The following is a 17,058-nucleotide window of genomic DNA, read 5'->3' as shown; positions in this document are numbered from 1 at the left end:
GATTAAAAACAAAAGTTTAGAAACCGATGCTACACTGCAGAGCAAATGGGACTTGAAGGCCAAATTTCCCCTAACTGCCTTCAAGTCATTTTCCCTATTAGAGCGTTTGCCTGCCACCCCCCTGCTGGCAATGCCGCAGTCACATCAGAAAGTAGAGTGGAATGCATATAGGAAGGCTTGAGACGTTCCTCTTTAGATACAATACCTATATATTTAATATATAGCAATTAACTTCTGGTCAGGAGTCTGCAGGCAGCAAGCTGCCCCAAGCAGATAGTGGAGGAGGGGGCCCGGAGCTGGGACAAGCACAAAAGACAGGTCCAACAACAATGCCTGCTGTCAGCAGCTGAATTATTTTTATGCAGGAATTTTTATCTCTATTGTACAAACAAGTACGTGTCTGTGCAGACTTGTTAAGCAATCCACTTGTATGTAGAATAAGATTTTTTTTTCTTTCTTGCTACCAGTCACACAGCTCTAAGATCAGAAGAAATACATAGTCTTTGAAGCTGCTCAAATGTTTTAGTTAAAAGGACAGCAGTTGTTTTCAAAGATCCAAGAGTATCTTTATCAGAATTAAATTTTTCCTTATTGATTTTTTCCCCTTACCATAACAAAAACATAACGTGAGAAGGTTACGATTTATTATTAAAATTTTTCTCAGCCTTTAAATCGTTCTTCAGTAGCCAGTGTTCACTTTTAAATGTAAAAGAATAATTTTTTTTTAATCTTAGAATGGGATGGAGTAGGAGAGAGACACTCATGAAATTTAAAATTTAACATTGGTTAATGCATTGTTTTAACTATGAACTCAAAGACTTGGGAGAGGGGGCTAAAATGAGCAGTAAATGGCTCATTGTAAGCTGCCCCGAAATGTAAATAAATCACAAAATCATGGTATCCCCTGAGTCGGTAAAAGGAAATGCTTCAGATTTTTTTTTTTTTTTTTTTGACCCAAAGAGAAACTCCATATTTAAAACCTAAAAAGCAGACGTGGCATGTAGTACCCTGTGCTCCAGCTAAGGTAAGAATCCAAGCTACACCTTATTTCCCTAAAAATTGACAGATGTGATTTTTTTTCTGCAGCTTTTTATGCATCATTACATATCAAGAAGATGAACTGATGAATATAAATGTAAATGCCCCGATGCTTAGCAAAAGGCTTCCCTGTGTTTTTTAGAAAGTTCCAAAATAAAATAGAAAGTGGAGAAAGGGGGGACACCACAGCACCTGTGTTCTTTTTGAAAGCACCTTTGCAGGTTTCACAATAATTCCATTCTTCATTTTAATGGTAGTTTTTAATCAGTGGACTCACCTCTATCTAAAACTAAAATCAAATTGTAGGTGTAATTGTTCATTGCCAGTGCTAGCAACAGCAAAGATACAAACAGAAACTCATTGTGAGTGACCACAGGTCCCCAGGTACCCCCTTCACCAACACGCCTGCTCCAGGTCCCCACTGGGAATTCCCTGGCGGGGCCGATTCAATTCTGAATAACAGGCTGCCAACCCTATCTGGAAAAGGGTGTGCACGGCGTCTTCTCGCCTCTTTTAGAGGAAGTTTAAACCTAATCATCTCACCTTCAGTGGGTATAATTTGCCGTTTAGCACACCAAGAACTTGGTATTTTATCTATCTAAAGAGATCAAAAAGAAAAAAGGAGGGCAGAGTGGGAGCAAGCCATGGCCTGGCCTAGCCCCTGTGCAGGGTGCTAGCTCAGAGCAGAAACCTGTGCAGGTAAGACTTCCAGCGGCATTGCATCAGATCCGATCACATCAGTCTCCAGGGCGAACCGAGAGGTGAAACGCTCCGGTGCCCTGTCTGCAAACTTCTCATTCGCCAGTTCTTGGCAGCTTATTTTTCCGAGTGTTTTGTTTCAGGAAACGTGTGTATTTTTCTTTGTATGTTTTGTGGATTTACCACAACTGGTTCTGACAGCTGTTGATACTCTTAAATGAACACATTATAAAAATCCTCTTTAAAACCTCAAGCAACAGTGGACTCAAAAATAATGGTAAACTATTTTAATGGAGTTCCAGTTGAGAGTTGGTTAAAAAAAAAAAAAAAGTACAAATGAAGGTACAGAAGTCCTTTAAGTCAGCGCTAGATTTAAACTGAATGTGTGTGTGTGCGTGTGTGTGTTTAATGCGGAAAGAGGGGTGTTGCAAATCACCACAAATATTTACACTGTACTCCCTTTGTTCAAATCACATACTTTTAACAGGAAAACCTGGAACTGTGGCTATTTAAAATTTTAAATATTCAAATGCCTGTAATTAACCATATGAAACAAATTATGTCACATTTCTCCATACCAGAACATGCAAAAAAATTCGGGTGGGGGATTGGGAGGTGGCAGAGTCGGGGAGACAACTCCAAGAGGAGGAAAGGATGATGTTTTCATTTTGCTATAGATCAAAGGAGAATAAGAATGGAAACTGTGGCATATCCAGCATTTTTACATCGCTGTCTTTCACACCGGGCTATCTAAGTTTACACAATTCCCCAGACTAGCTGCATACTAAGCTGGCTGTGTACAGCTTTATTATGGTGCGCTGGTGGAAGAAGCATTAATATTCCAGCTCCGCATCTGACAGGGCATTTACATGCGCCCATCTGAGCGGCACCTGAGAGATCTTCCAAGGTGCAGTAGCTGTGCGCCTATTGTAAAGGCAAATGAAGCTCACCTATTCCCTGCTGGGGTCAGAAGTGACCTCACCACCCCCCATGCCTCAAATCCTTCCCTTGCCAACCTAACTCAATGCCATCGCAGAATGACGAATGAGCTCAGAAATAGACCCTAAGTTACTAACCCTGCTAAGAACAGCAAAAGCCTTTGCTGAAATGTTTTAAAAATGCATAGGGAGTGCAGCTGGCCAGTAAAAAGCAGAGACACAAATTCCAGTGAACCCAATATGGAATACGTTACATTCTAAAACTGATTAGAAATACAGTCTGATGTTTACTGGCTTCAAATTGAGTTTGGCATCAAGCATACTAGCTTTAATAATGCTGGCATTTTTTTTATTATTATTTTAAATCTGCCTTTGGTCTTTAGGAGCACATATGGAGAGCTCAAGCATTCTTATTCATCAGGTTACATTTCCTAGAAATTAAGTTTGTGACAGAAAATGAGTCTACTAGCAATAATATGGTCCGTGCTCAAATTAATTAGGTCATTGTTGTAAAAACTACATGGCAAATTACAAAGGTAAATTTACTGATATTGGCCAGAGCTCTAACCCCTGGAAGTAAAGGGGAGAAGCAGTTTAAGGATGCTTATTTACCTGGGTAGGAGGACAGAACAGAGGAGGGAGGGATACGATGCCAATTTTCTACTCGTATTACAAATACAAATACTAGTCATTATCCATTAAATTATATAGTCTGAATATATTTTATGAACTTTATTAACATCCTCCAAATTGACACATAAAATTAAAACCTGTTGGATTTGAGATAGTGTTAAAAATGGGCCCTAAGTTTAAATCTTTTTTTTTTAATCCTTGTAATAACAACACTGCTGACATAACCATGACCTAAATGAAATCTGAACAAGCAGAAAGGTACTAAAGATCCTTGGTGATTAAATCTCTTGCTAAAAAAGTGGCAAGGTGCCAGGCTGGGTCCAGTTTGATGCTAAGTGACTTTTATTGCACAAAGCTGGTACTACTGTATGTAAAAACAGACTTGGGCTTCGGGTAAATTTTGTCAAATGATTTCTTTGTGCAATAAGGGTGTGAACAGAGCAACCAGAGTAGATTAAATTAACATCAAGTGACGCAATCTCGGTGCATCTCCCTAGCTGTGCTACTTCAGTTAAATTTCATATTTTCCCCCCAAACGAAAGCCGAACTTTCTTTCTTTTTTTCACTGACTAGTGTACAAGGCCACCATTCACCTATTCTCCTTTTTGAAATACTTTCACTAAGAAATCACAAAATTCTGAAAAATGCTTCCCTAGGATTTGCACGTTTGTTATATACTTCAATTTAGTCCCCCCCCCCACATTAGCCAAACTGCACTAAGGCTGCAGTGTGACAATAATGATTTTCCAGGATTCTAAAATGTGCCATTAACATGCATCCAATTCACCTCTTCCCTGAGCTTAAAGTTTGCTGTCCTGACGCTGCCTGCACGTGTCTATACTCACTTGCATTTTCCAGCCCATGGGCAGCTCCACAATTAAATGCCACATTCACCAGGAGAAAGGTGTGCAAAACAGATTTCAGATCCTTTAAAAGTAAAAGGCACAACTTGCAATACAACGAGGGTGATTTGAGAAATTACAGCACTGTTTTTTAAGCTTTCATAGAATAAACACAGAGAATGGGAGGGAAACTTCCCCCCTCTGCTCCTGTTCTTGAAGTGAATACATATTTGTGTTTCCAATAGAAGGCCATTTTTACATTAACTGTCTGTAACAGCAGGAGACAGAAAAACTAACACAATCTCCACATCACACACAGGATGATCTTCATATCACGTGGCCCTATTCTCAAAACTATTTATAAAAGACAACTAGGAAAATGCACAATGCATCTTTTCTGTGTCACGGAAGGGGTAACGTCGGAAGAACTTTGGGATCTTTGGGATCTTCCACATTGTAGATTTTTTTTTCTTTTTGGCTTGCCGAAGTAAATTTAGCAGCCATGCGGGCCACTGTGTTTAATTAAGCTTTCAAAAGTCCTCTGACAATGCCAACAATTGTAAGACACTTCTGCGGCTCAATCATGCAATCGCTGTGACAGTTCTATTTACAATTTGTCTTAGAAAGAGTTTCTCTCACATTGTACTTTGACAAAACATCCAAGCTGCCAGTTCACAACCTTTCTCTGTCTTATTTACAAATACATCTTGTATATACGACTCCCAGTCTCATGAACATGAGCCTTTGGGTAATGGTCCCACAAACACAGGCTCCCAATGAAAATCCTAGGTATTTATTAGGAAACAATATTCTTTAGTCTCTGGATGTGAAGGTTAAATAAAATGTTCACCAGTAAACTGGGGTTTTGTTTGTTTGTTTGTTTGTTTGAGCTGCCATGCTAAAAATTCACTTCAGAAGTCAGTGGTTTTTATTCAGAATCACACAAATAAAGAGAAATGAAAAATAAGAGGTTATAATAGGATACTATAATTTATAGTCTCATTTACAATTATACCATAAAGTACATCTTCCAGTTCAGTCTGAGATAAGAAAGAATTCAAATGGGTACAAAAAGAAAAGGCAAGTTGAGTTTCTAAATTCTGAAAAGCATGAGTATGTTATACTTGATTTACCTTTAAGTAACATGCTTATATATTTCTGGATTGAATTAGTATTTCTCCTCTCACAGAGCTTCTGTCTTACATTTTATCATCTGGGTATGAGGTGTATTGTCTAGGCAAATAATTTTTTAATGCCCTGATATCACTGTCTATGTTCATGATTTTAAGGAGAAAAAACGTTATATATCAATAGCAAGAGACTTCACTACACTTTACAGGACTAATCATATTTTCTCCCATTCTCTCAAAAAGCTAACTTTATGACAGCCCAACCCTAATTTAAAGATTTCTATGTGCAATAGCCAAAACCTCAAAGCTGACACTGTGGGATAATATTTTTTGGCCTTTTCTATAAGTGAACAGCAGCTCCACAGTCACTAATCTTCAATGAATATTTCCCCCTCATAAAATATGAGTCTAGAAAACAAAACAAAACCCTAATTAAAAGCCCTGACTGCCAGTCAAAGGTTGCTGATATCTGATGGTGGATATTTGACACATAACATTGATGAACTGGGCCCTGCACAATACAACGTGCCCATTTCCAGTTAAATTAGTACTACACTTCAGTGGTCTCAGTGGATCACAGTCACACAATATTTTGAATAAAATGAAAAAAAAAAAACCTGATCAACATATACGTGTGTATTCAACCAAGTAAAAATCATCCTTTCTAAAAAATACTCGGCTTTGAGAGGCCTATGTACAGCCAAAACCCACACCATCTTACTGAAGTTTTAAAGAACACTCAATCTCCTATGTGAAAGCCCCAAATTCTAAGCTTTATCTATCTCAGGAAGAAGATCTGTCACTGTCTGATTCCAGCTTCCTGCCTATAAAACGGCACAGAGCACACAGTAAGCTCACATCCAACTTACATCACTTTAATAAGGCCTTTCCTACACAGCGCATTTAAATAACTACCTTTTACATGGTTGCCAAACATATTCTTCTAGAGATTCATCAATATATCTCTTTCCTAATACAGAGCATTGCTTCTCCTTTCTTTTTGTGACACAATTCAAATATCTACTGAATGATTACTCTTATTGTTTCCTTCCTCACCGTAAAAAGAAAAGCAGACTTGGAGTTGTGAAGACGTGCTCTAGAGAAATGGGCTGGGAATACACAGCCGTCTTCCAGAACTTCGCTTCAGAGGCACCTAAGGGCCAGGGCATCTTAATTTATGTGCGATGGCAGAATGTTAATTTCACCATAGGAAACTCTTAATTCATTACCGTGAATTATGAAAAGTCGTGACTCTAGTTACTGACATCTCACTTTGCGATGTGACCACGCTATTTATGTTCAGCCAATTCCAGGGTGGGAACAGGTGATTAAACACAATGAAAGGAATCAAGACTTTGTAATTATTCGTGAATGAAAGGTTTACCTCACCTGGGTCGCAGCACTGGTGCACCCACTGAATATCTTAGATAGCTTAGGTAGCTCTTCATCTCAGTGTAATTACTCAGCATTAGTCCTATAAAACATATTTTAAATGTGCTTTTTGGGGGGCTTCTTTGAGCTCTCTTCCTGCACTAGTCCTTAAAAAAAAAAGAACCTTTATGACAACCAGAGAGTTAAGGAAAATATCTCTTCTTCCCTACGTAGATTTACAACTGTGACAGTGAAAAGCCTTCACTATAGAGCCTTCCCCCCAGCTTTTAGATTTCTCCTCTAAGTACAGAGGCACAGAATTTTCAAGCTGGTTAATCTGAGACTGAATAACCTATTTGGGACCTCAGTAAGAAGTGTGGTTTTAATTCTTGCTTGACAGACACTGTGTTTTGTCTTTTAAACGAGCAGCTCGATATGTAAATACGATGTTACATCACGCAAGTGTTACTCCATATTTGGTGATTTAGAAAGGCTTTGGATCTCCTAAGACGACAAATCCCCTTCCGCTTGCTCTTGCTTCATTAATCATGCCTTACACTTCTGTTCATTTTCCTTCCAGTCACAAGACAGCACATGGAAATGGTCATTGCCATATCCTGCTGGGGGGCAGGGAGGGGTGGATAAAATCCTAACCTGCATGTCTTATAAGCTACATGTGGTGGATTCGAGAAAAATATTTTGTGAATGCAGCTTCCCTGGCAGCAGATTTCTCATTTCACTAAAGAAAAAGTATCTGAGTGCTGTTGCAGGCAGCATTAAAAAAAAAAGAAAAAGATAAAATGCCACGTTTGCTTTTAATGATCAAATTCCAGAGGGGGTGGGGGATGAGAAATAATATGACATTTAATCCCCTCTGGACTACTGACCCACTACAGTTCAACTCTGTGGTCAAACTAGGTTGAACGGACAAGTTCCAATGAATCAATTGATTCTATGCACTACCCTTCCTAAAACTGAACAAACCCTCTGCCTTTTGGGGGCAGCAGCAGGGGAAATACAGGGGAGTGACCAACCGACAGGCATGCTGGTTTTGTTACCACAGAATCTGCATTCACTTCATCTCGTACATTAAATCACCGTTGTTTCATTTTTAAAAATGTTTTAAGGGTCACTATATAGTGTTGTTGTTTACCACTTAGAGTAGGGATTTAAGTCCCTCTGTTAGCCATTAATTCCTTCTCCCTTGAGCTGTTGAGAAACCCACACCCCTAGCTACCTTTCTGCTAAAATTAACCAAAGGAAGCAGAGCTGTTCAATGTGTGTATGTATTTTTCCAAGAGAATTTTTACATTATGTTATAGCAGAAACAGTGGAAGTCTGGACTGGACATTTGTAAGGGTGACATGTGGTTGTGTAAACCACAAACAAAATCAAGATACATCTGTCAAAACCACATCAGAGACAAGAGAGAGCACAGAGAAGCATTTATCATTTAGCTGAGGAGGCAGGCTACAGGGAACAGCCGTTCCTGTCAAACCAACCTTTTGAAATTTCCAACGTGCCCTTAAACTTTTCGAGTAAGCATGTCTGTGCGCTTCAGCAACTGCCCTCTCTACTCTGGCCTGGCCAGTCGAAAATGGCATCTTAAAGTCAAGGTCACGGTGTCATCCCACCACGGGGCTGTGTTTAATTACAGCCCCATACGGGCTGACAGCCAATATGGATCCAAGGCTAGCCCTGAAACTCAGTTAACTCTTTCCAGCCCCTCCAAAATGCCCTTCCAGCCCACCCAACTTCCTGGAAGCATTGAGAACAAACTGCACCCCTAGGGAGGTCTGATCAGGTATTCTGACTCAAACAGGTCACTGGCCGAACTACAAATGCCTATACAGCCACTTTGCCTCTGACTTGTCACCAAGGCTGGAAATGGACCTTGGAAACCGGGCTAGGTGTAGTAAGGTTCAACACTTAAAAATGAGAAGGGGAGAGAAAAGGAAAGAAATTCAGAATCAGCAGATCCAGAGAGAGGGTATCAGGTGTGTGTAACCTATTCTGCCTACATCTGACTCGGTGAAGTGGAAAATATTTATTTTTGTGTGTTCTGGACATAAGCAATAGGAATGATTATTTTAACATTACAGGGCTGTCATGGACAGTCACATGGAGAAATACAGAAAGCACTTCACCACTCCTTAGTGCTTGGCTACAGCGCCTCTGAAAATGAAAAGAAAACATGCAAACAGCTTTTCTCCTTGCTTCTCATTTACCTGCTATGTGTTCCTGTTTGGGGCAAATTCCTCTAGATGACGTTGATAAACAATCGTCATCCTCTGGCGTGACCTGGATGCCAACCTCCACGGGATTGGATGCTTTTTTCATCTCGATTGGTGAAGGGGAAGGTGGCTTATCCACAGCTTTTTCTAAGCAGAGGCTGCCATTGCATTGTTTCCGTTTGTGCTCGATAAAAATAAGAATGTCCCCCAATGGGAAGTTCATCTGGCACTGCCCACACGTGAGGAGGTCATGGTCCCCTTCTGGAGCTCCCAAAGGGCCGTGGTCTGGTTCATCATCTGTAAGAATGGCTTCAAGAGGTTCGGCTGTGGTTGAAGAAACAAAAGCACAATTATTAGAGTGCCAGAAAGGAGAGAATACGGGGAAATACATTCTCAACCCCATCCCATCCCAGCACATTATGTAAAGGGTTTCTAGCCTCCTCCATTTAATGCCCAGAAAAATGTGAGCATCTAAAATGTACACGGATGTGGAAACTGTCAACAAGAAAGCAAATTTATCAATGAGGCAAATCATCATATATTTAAAGAAAACTGCCTGACTTGCATACTTCCAGAGAAAACACACATACATATACACACACAAACACACACACACTCACACACCCCAAATGTGTCTGGTTTGTAAGTTTAGAAAGAATGTGACTGTTAAATAAATAGTTAATGCAGAAACATAAAGTAAGCTTAAATAATAACTACCCCCCAAAAAACTGGTAAAAACATGGACTGAAACCAAATTTGTTTCTTTTTCGTATAGAGTTAAGTTGTCTATTGTGCCCAAGAATAAAAGGAGAGGTGAATAAACACACACACACACACCCTTTGTGTGTGAACATATATACTCTAAATATACAGAGACATGGCTTCATAAATTAGAAAGCTACTACATCACACAGCAAATGTGCCACATTTACACTGCCGTAATAAGAAAAAGACTGCATTCACCTGTGAAACAGATCTAAATAATAATCATAACGCAGCATAATTCATACTGCCAAAAACCTTTCTGATCTCACTCTCAGCAATGCCACAAAATCAAAGAAATACCAAATTCACTGGCAATTCTTCTCAGACACATTAGCTAAATGGGATACTTTCGAGTACTTAAGAAAATAAGCCAATTAGTCATTTTTTCATTCTGAAGAAAGGAATGTCTAAAATATTCTAAACATGTTTGCAGTTGGTGGCCCCCATCACGTAAAAATCAGAATGGTCAAGCAAACGCCACATTTCAGATCAAGGCTAAGAAGTCCTTTCTTTAGACTTGAAATACTTTGCCTAATGTTGTCAAAGTTGTCTAATTTTCTGAATGAGCTCCAGAACGCTTCATTATGGGACTATTTCTGCACACATAATCACCAGCGGATGGTATAACAAGGTAGATATGTCTTTCATTCCTGTTTCCTTTTTTTCTTTTTAACCGTGCACCAAAATACTCCAGCATCTATTCGAACAGCTTCTATCATTTTTTAAACTTCCAAAGGCGAAAAGAGAGTTGGTAAGTCTCTGCTCCTGAAACCTTATGCTTACTCTATCACACACACACAAAATTACAAAATACGAAACATATCCAGGATGCTGCCAGTTAATAAAACTGAAGCAGAAAATGTACAAGTCTTAAACAGTTAATCAGTCTGACCTTCTTTAGCAAGCTGCCAATTTCACATTTAATGAACTTAAAGCCACAGAGAATCAAAAAATAGATTTTAATTTGAGTGTAGAATATTGGAACAGATTTTGATAAAGTGCAAAAATCCAGTGAACTCAGGTTAAATTTATTTCAACCCTATCCAGACTGAATATTGAGGGGGAAGATCTGGAGTAACTCCCAGATGTGCTGGGTGAAATAATATTGAGAGAGCCCTGCCTAGCTGCACCTGTGCTCAAGTAGGACATGTCATAATTTCTAGCCTCTGGTACTCCTCCTAATTTAACATAAGGTCACCACAGGAATATGAAGGTTATATTCCTACTAATAAAGACAGCAAAGTAAGCACTTATATTTCTTTGCCCAACATACTGACCAAAAGATAAATACACATGCATACTTTTCAAATAAAAGGACACAAACAGAAAGCTTTTGCATTGTGCTTCTATGTCATTTTTCTCCTATTTGCTTTCATTGTGACCAAGTGAGGAACTGAATAAGGAAGTCATTCTCCAAGATCCCTCCTATGTGAATTAAGAATTTTAAGTACACATTAACAAATGTGGCTTTTGTTGCTGTTGTTCAGCATTAACTACAAGTTCTGAGGTTTACAGATTGAAGAAAGACTCAGGAAAAATACTTCATTTTATTAAAGTTAGTAGTACATAGAACCTTTGCATAAAAACACGTTTTTAAACTCCACCGTTAAGATTTGTTTTTTATTCCCAAGCCCTGACACATTTCTGAAAATGGAAATATTATTTGGGAGCAAAAGGAGATATTCGCCTAGTTATCAAACAGTTAAAGGTAATGTGGTACAAAACAGACTTGGTTAAAGTCTTCTAAATGTAGTGACTGAACTGATTTACAATCAAAACCAGGAAATGAAGTGGTAATTCAGAGGTTGCTGATTACACCTCCACATTTCACCTAATTAATTTTATAGGAGGCAAAGTTCTTGAAAATAACAAGATGATCAAATGTACAGATATAAAACCTATAACCTCAACATTTTCTATGCTCTTAACATAAATTATTGCTAATTAACAAGAATTATATCCTAATGTATGAAATACGGTTAACATCAGGCTCCCTGCTAAACATTTGGCTAGTGGTGTTCAGAGAAATACCAAAATGTGTTATCATTGCTACTATATTATTAAAAATCAGACGAAGTGGGGCACAAAGAAAATATGAAAATAATTCTCTGGCTGTAGTCTACTGATTTGCATTGACATCTTTTCTCAGTGGCAATCAACATTTCCTTTCTGGGCTCTGATAATTTCTCTGTATTTTAATGCAAATTCCTCTTTCCCTAAAAACATTCCTAACCTCAGCCATTTTACCCCCTCCCTCAATTCAATTCCATCCTCCTTCACTCCCACAAAACCACCGTTTCTAAGCTCCGGCCTAAGCTCTGGCTACAAAGCGGGGAGTCCAGGATTGAAGTGGAAAGGAGTGGGCAAATAATCATAATAATTAGCCGCGAATTCTCTACAAGGGGAAAAAGAAATTGAAAATAAAATGCTTCTGCGTTCAAACAGCAAGACTGACTGAAACGTCTCAATGCCCCAGCGGCTGACTGAGATCTCCTTCCTCTCTCTGCAGTTGCAAAGGAATAAATTAAAAAAAAAAAAAAAAAAAAGCCTTAGAAGAAATGTAGGGAAGGAGGAAGGAGCTAGCGAAACGAGGGCTGCTGGGGAGGGGGAGGGGGAGGGGGAAAGAGAGCTCTGCCTTCAAGTTTGCTTTCCAAGTCCTTCCCTTTGATTGTCTTAACAGGGTAAGGAAGCAAACCGAGGCTGAAATGCAGAGAGAAAAAGCAAAGAAACAAAAGCGAAGGCTTTTTGGGCGACAGGCCGGGGGCAGGGGGCCCGGCGGGGGTGGGTAGTGCGGAAAGTGAAGTTGGGCGCCGGGACTCTGAGGCACAAAGCGAGCAGCGTGCTGGCCGCAGGCTCCGGCCGCGCTCGCTGCGAACACGTGCAGCGGCTGCCGCGGGGCCGTAGGGCCGGGAACCGGGGGCGGGAGGCGGCGGGCAGCCTGGGGACCCGACTGCTGCCTCCACGGCGGTCCTTCCTGGCCGCGGGGTGACGACGGTTCCCCAGGACCACCAGTTGGAGAAGTGGGAAGTGAGGCTTGGAAAACTCGGCAGGTTAACCTGGTGCTGTCTCGGTATCAAGGCACACACCAAAAGCGCGGGTCCTGAAATTCATTCTGTGTCCAGAGGCTCACACTTTTTACTTTGAGGGATCTCTGCAAATGCGTTTCTCCCGCAATTCCCGGCACCGGTGTGCGCAGCGCGGCGGCGGCGGCTGCGGTTATTCATTATTAATGACGGCGCTTGCCCGCATCATTAGGATGATAACTATTACTATTGTTGTGATTTCGGGCTTCAGGGCGAGAGCTGCAGGAGGCGGAGGAGCCGGGGGGGTCGGGCTGCAGAGCAGCCCTGCAAGCCCGCTGTGGCCGCCTCGGTCCGTGCTTTGCATGGGGGTGAGGGGGTGGAAGAAGTGAACCTGGAGACTAAGTGCAAACTTGCCGGATCCCGCCCTTTGGCCTTGCCCCGAAGCCGGAGAGCGCGCACTCCCCTTTCCTCCCTACCAAAAATGCCCGCCCGAAAGAGAACGAAAATTGCACCCCGCTCCACTCCCGGAGCCCGGGGGTGTCGGCCGCGCGCTTCTCTGCAGCCCTGGCAAGAAGCATTTTTAAAGTCAAAATGAAGAACAAAGACATAAGGGGTGATGGGAGGGAGGGGGGAGAAAGGGAATTCTGCCTAACCGTCCGTTTCCCCCACCCCCACCCTCGCAAAGCTCTTCCCTCCCGGCCGAGAAATGCAGAGCGGGGGTGGGGGAGGCTCTGGTACAGGTTCAAGTTCGCTGAGCTTTCTTGATCTTGTTCTGCCTCCTAGCGACCGAACGGCTCAGTCAGCCCAAGAAGCGGAGGATGGGGGCGGGGAGGGGAAGGGGGTCCTGAAGACCGGAATGGCTCCCGCTCCCCCCTGCGCACCCAGAAAATCAGAAAGGAGCGACCACCGCACGCCCTTCAAACTGGTTCCTCAACGCAAAGCCCGCCCTGAGACACGGCGAGAGGGGGATAACCCACCCAGCCTGGAATATCTCCGGATGGGCCCAGGGTGGGTGGGGGACGGGGGAGCAGCCCGGACTGCACGCCTCAGTCCGTCCTTTGAGCCCCCAGTGCATCCTTCCGAAGAAGGGCCCAGCTTTCCCGAGTGCTGCGAACACTGCCCTTCCTTCCCGCCGGTACCTGGCCGGGCTGTAACTTCACACCGCCGCGCGCCGCGTCTGCTCCGCATCCGGCGCGGCCGGGGGAGTGGGGGGCGGGGGAGAGCGGCGAGGGAGGGATGCGCGGGGGTGGGGAGAGGGAGGGCCCCGCAACGTGCCCGGGCGGGGGAGCTTTCGAAGTGTGTGACAAGTTCCAGGGCCCAGTGAAAAATTCAATTCCCTATGCGCACCCCCCCCAAACACACACACCCCTTTAAAAAATACAGAACTGGGTATAGGGTGGTCCTTTAAAATTGCAGCAAAAATTAAAATAAGGGTCATGAATGAGAAGGGGGAAGGAGGTGGGCCCTCTCATTCCTTTCTTTCCCTTGCAGCCAAACTTTCCTAAGTGCCCACCGCCTGCCTTTCCAGGCGCATTCTGTTAGCCAGGAGACAGCAACCCACTTACCCACCCACCCCCCACCCCCAATATAGACTCACAAGGGCCCCCTGACCGACACAGGCCCGTGGTAGAGGACAAGAACTCAAGGGAGGGGTGCGTGGAGTCCCAGGGTCGAACACTCCCCAAAAGCATACTCGAACATACTACTCCCGTACCACCTACCACCCACCCCCACCTGGCTTGGCCGCGCTCAGGAGCTGGGGGCCGGTGGCCTGTCCCGGTGGGAGGGGGGCAGGGAAAGCACGTGGTGACCTCTCCGCCGCCCCGAGCTGGGGGCTAGAGGCGTCGGGGGTAGGGGGCGGACAGAACTCGCTTTTACGGCTGCTCTGCAAAATAAAAATGCTTTGCAAAGCCGAGTTTCTCTCCAGCCGATTTCACAGTAGGGTTGGCAGGGAGGAGGTCTGGGCATTATGCTGGGGGGCCAGAGTGGACCCTCGACCCGGCTGGCGCTGAGTCGCTGCACGGCCTGCCGCTGTGCCAGCGGGCGGGCGGCGGGCGCCGGGTGGGCGATCCCGGGCGGGGCGGGGGCGCGGCGAGGCCCGGCGAGGCCCCGGCGAGGCCCGGCCGCAGCCGCCGCCCGCTCCCGGGCTGCCGCGCCGCGCTCGGTCCTCTGTCTGTTTGTTGGCAGGAGGCTCCCGCACACGCGGTGCTTGTAAACATTCAGACACGAGATTTTTCCCAATCAAAATCCACTTCCACTTTTTTTGAAAATCTTCCAAAAAATAGTAAGAGGAGGGAGTTCCTCGCTCCCTCTCTGTGCCGCCGGCGCTCTAAGTTTGCAACTAAAGAGGTTTTGGTGAAGGGGATAATTGTATTTTATCCCCTCTATTAGAGATTGTGAGATTTTTGCGGGGAGGGGGGCGATGGGGGAGTCAAAGAGGAGAGCGTGGCAGAAAACGGCCGGCGGAGCGTTAGGCTTCTGTTTTGGGGCAAGAAATTTTGCCCTGTTTTATTTAATTTAATTTAATTTTATTTTATTTTTCACGTTTTCTCGCCGCCCCTGAGGTTCGGCCGGGAGGGGCGGGCAGCGGCAACCCGGGCGGCGGCGGCCAGAGCGCCCTCCCTCCCTCTCCCGCTCGCCCCCGTCCCTTGCTCCTGCCCTTCGGCGGCGGCTGCGGCGGCGGCGGCGGCGGCGGCGGCGGCGGCGGCGGCGCGGGAGGGCAAGCGCGAGGAGCCGGCACAAAAGGCAGCGGGACAAACACCCACCTCGGGCCGGAACAAAAGGCGGCAGCGCCGGCCGCTGCTCCCGTCCTTCCCGGTTGCCCAAGCTCTCCCTGCCGCCGCGGCCCCTCTCCAGACTCGGGAGACTCCAGAGCGCCGGGGGCCCCCTCCCACAATCCCACTTTCTCACTATTGTGGAGATGACTACTTTCCTCCCGGTGCACACTTGACCGTGAGCGCGCTGATGTCCGAGGGCCAGTCTCACCTCTTTTCTCCCTGGGAATTGTTTTTTTAGACTTGGGCTCCCCACCCCCCCGTTTTTCTCCCTCCGGTGAGTGGAAGCAGCCCCCCTCTCCCCTCCAGTTCCCTCCCTTAGGTTTGCACGAGAGTTGTTAGCATCCACAGCATTGTCCATTATTTTGCAAAACTGGAGGGGAAATCATTGCATTCCTTTTCGAAAAGCGAAATAAAGCAGAGGAAAGCAGGAAAGAGGAGCAGTCAAATTGTTGTAAAATTAAATAAAATTAAAAGGTTCGTGCTATCTCAAAAGTGTACATACGGCTATGGTTCGGGATGGGATGAGATTAGGGTTTTTTTCCCCCTCTCCCTTTAATCTCTTTTATCCCGACGCTCGGAGGTTTTTTCTCGTGAAAAAAATTTTAAATGCATGCACACACCCCTCTCTCCCCCTCTCTCTTGCTTCTCGTCCTGCGCGCTCTTGTGATTATTAATAATTATTATTACTATTATTGGGTTACTTACGCGAGAATTCCCGTTTGCTTAAGTGCTGGGGTTTGCCTTGCTTGCGGCGAGACATGGTGGACTGCGGGGCGGGCGGCGGCGGCGGCGGCGGCGGCGGGCGGACGACGGCTCGGTTCACATCGGGAGAGCCGGGTTAGAAAGAAGGAGACTCCAGAGAAAATATCTTCATCAGTGCCTTTTGACATCCAAAATAAATTAGAAATAATACAAAGATGGCGCAGGGAAGATGAATTGTGGGAGAGCCGTCATGGCTTTTTTTTTTTTTAAGCAAAAAAAAAAAAGAGAGAGAGAGAGAGGAGAGATAGAGGGGGAGAGAGAGAGAGAAAGAGAGAGAGATGAAAAAAATGGCAAAAGCCCCCCTGAGCTGCAAGTTCAAGTGCGGACGTGACGTCCCTGCGAACTTGAACGTCAGGAGTCTGGATGGACAGAGACACACAAAACATGGGCAGGGCGAGCAGGAGAGAAGGGGAGGAGGGAAGGGGAAGCTCACACCAATGGACACACATCAGGGGCTGGACATGAAAAAGAGACCAGGACAAGCCAATGGCCAGTGCGGGGCGGGGGAGGTGCGGGGCGGGGGGCTCCGCAGACGCCAGACGCGGCCCCCGTGGGAGGGGCGGGCCGAGGGGAGGGGGCGCTGGGGCCGCGGGCTCACCAGTGGCCGCAGCAAGCGCCGAGGCAGCGGCGTGGCCGGGAGAGAAGAAAGGGGTGGCGGGGGCGGAGGGGGTGGGGAGCAAGACGTGCGCCCTGCTCCCCCCCCGCATGCGGACCCTAAAATGAAAGATTATTTAAAATTTAAAAAACAAAACAAACAAACAAAAAACCAGAGTGTACGGGGAGGCTGCAGGGGCCGGGGAAGCGCGGGCGGAGGGAAGCCAGGTAGAGTTGCTCCCGGACACCCTC

General features: G+C 44.9%; 1 protein-coding gene across 8 annotated transcripts in view; it reads right to left on the bottom strand.

Moving 5' to 3' along the window:
• Positions 1-16,569, bottom strand: part of BCL11A (BCL11 transcription factor A) — a 97,046-nt gene extending 80,477 nt beyond the window's left edge. For 7 of the 8 annotated variants that reach the window (XM_059943282.1, XM_059943279.1, XM_059943283.1 and 4 more), the window contains exons 1-2: positions 16,156-16,333; positions 8,880-9,209 (exon numbers count right to left, since the gene is read on the bottom strand). In XM_059943282.1, the coding sequence (XP_059799265.1) occupies positions 8,880-9,209; positions 16,156-16,210 (385 nt within the window). In that variant the 5' untranslated portion in view covers positions 16,211-16,333. Of the gene's footprint in view, positions 1-8,879; positions 9,210-16,155 lie in introns of all 8 variants that reach the window. The other variant, XM_059943276.1, reaches the window with a different exon arrangement.
• Positions 16,570-17,058: the final 489 nt, after the last annotated feature.

The sequence above is a fragment of the Balaenoptera ricei genome, chromosome 13, assembly GCF_028023285.1.
Source record: "Balaenoptera ricei isolate mBalRic1 chromosome 13, mBalRic1.hap2, whole genome shotgun sequence".
Lineage (NCBI taxonomy): Eukaryota > Metazoa > Chordata > Mammalia > Artiodactyla > Balaenopteridae > Balaenoptera > Balaenoptera ricei.
Note: the sequence above shows the minus strand (reverse complement) of the source record. Positions and strands in the feature narration are given on the sequence as shown.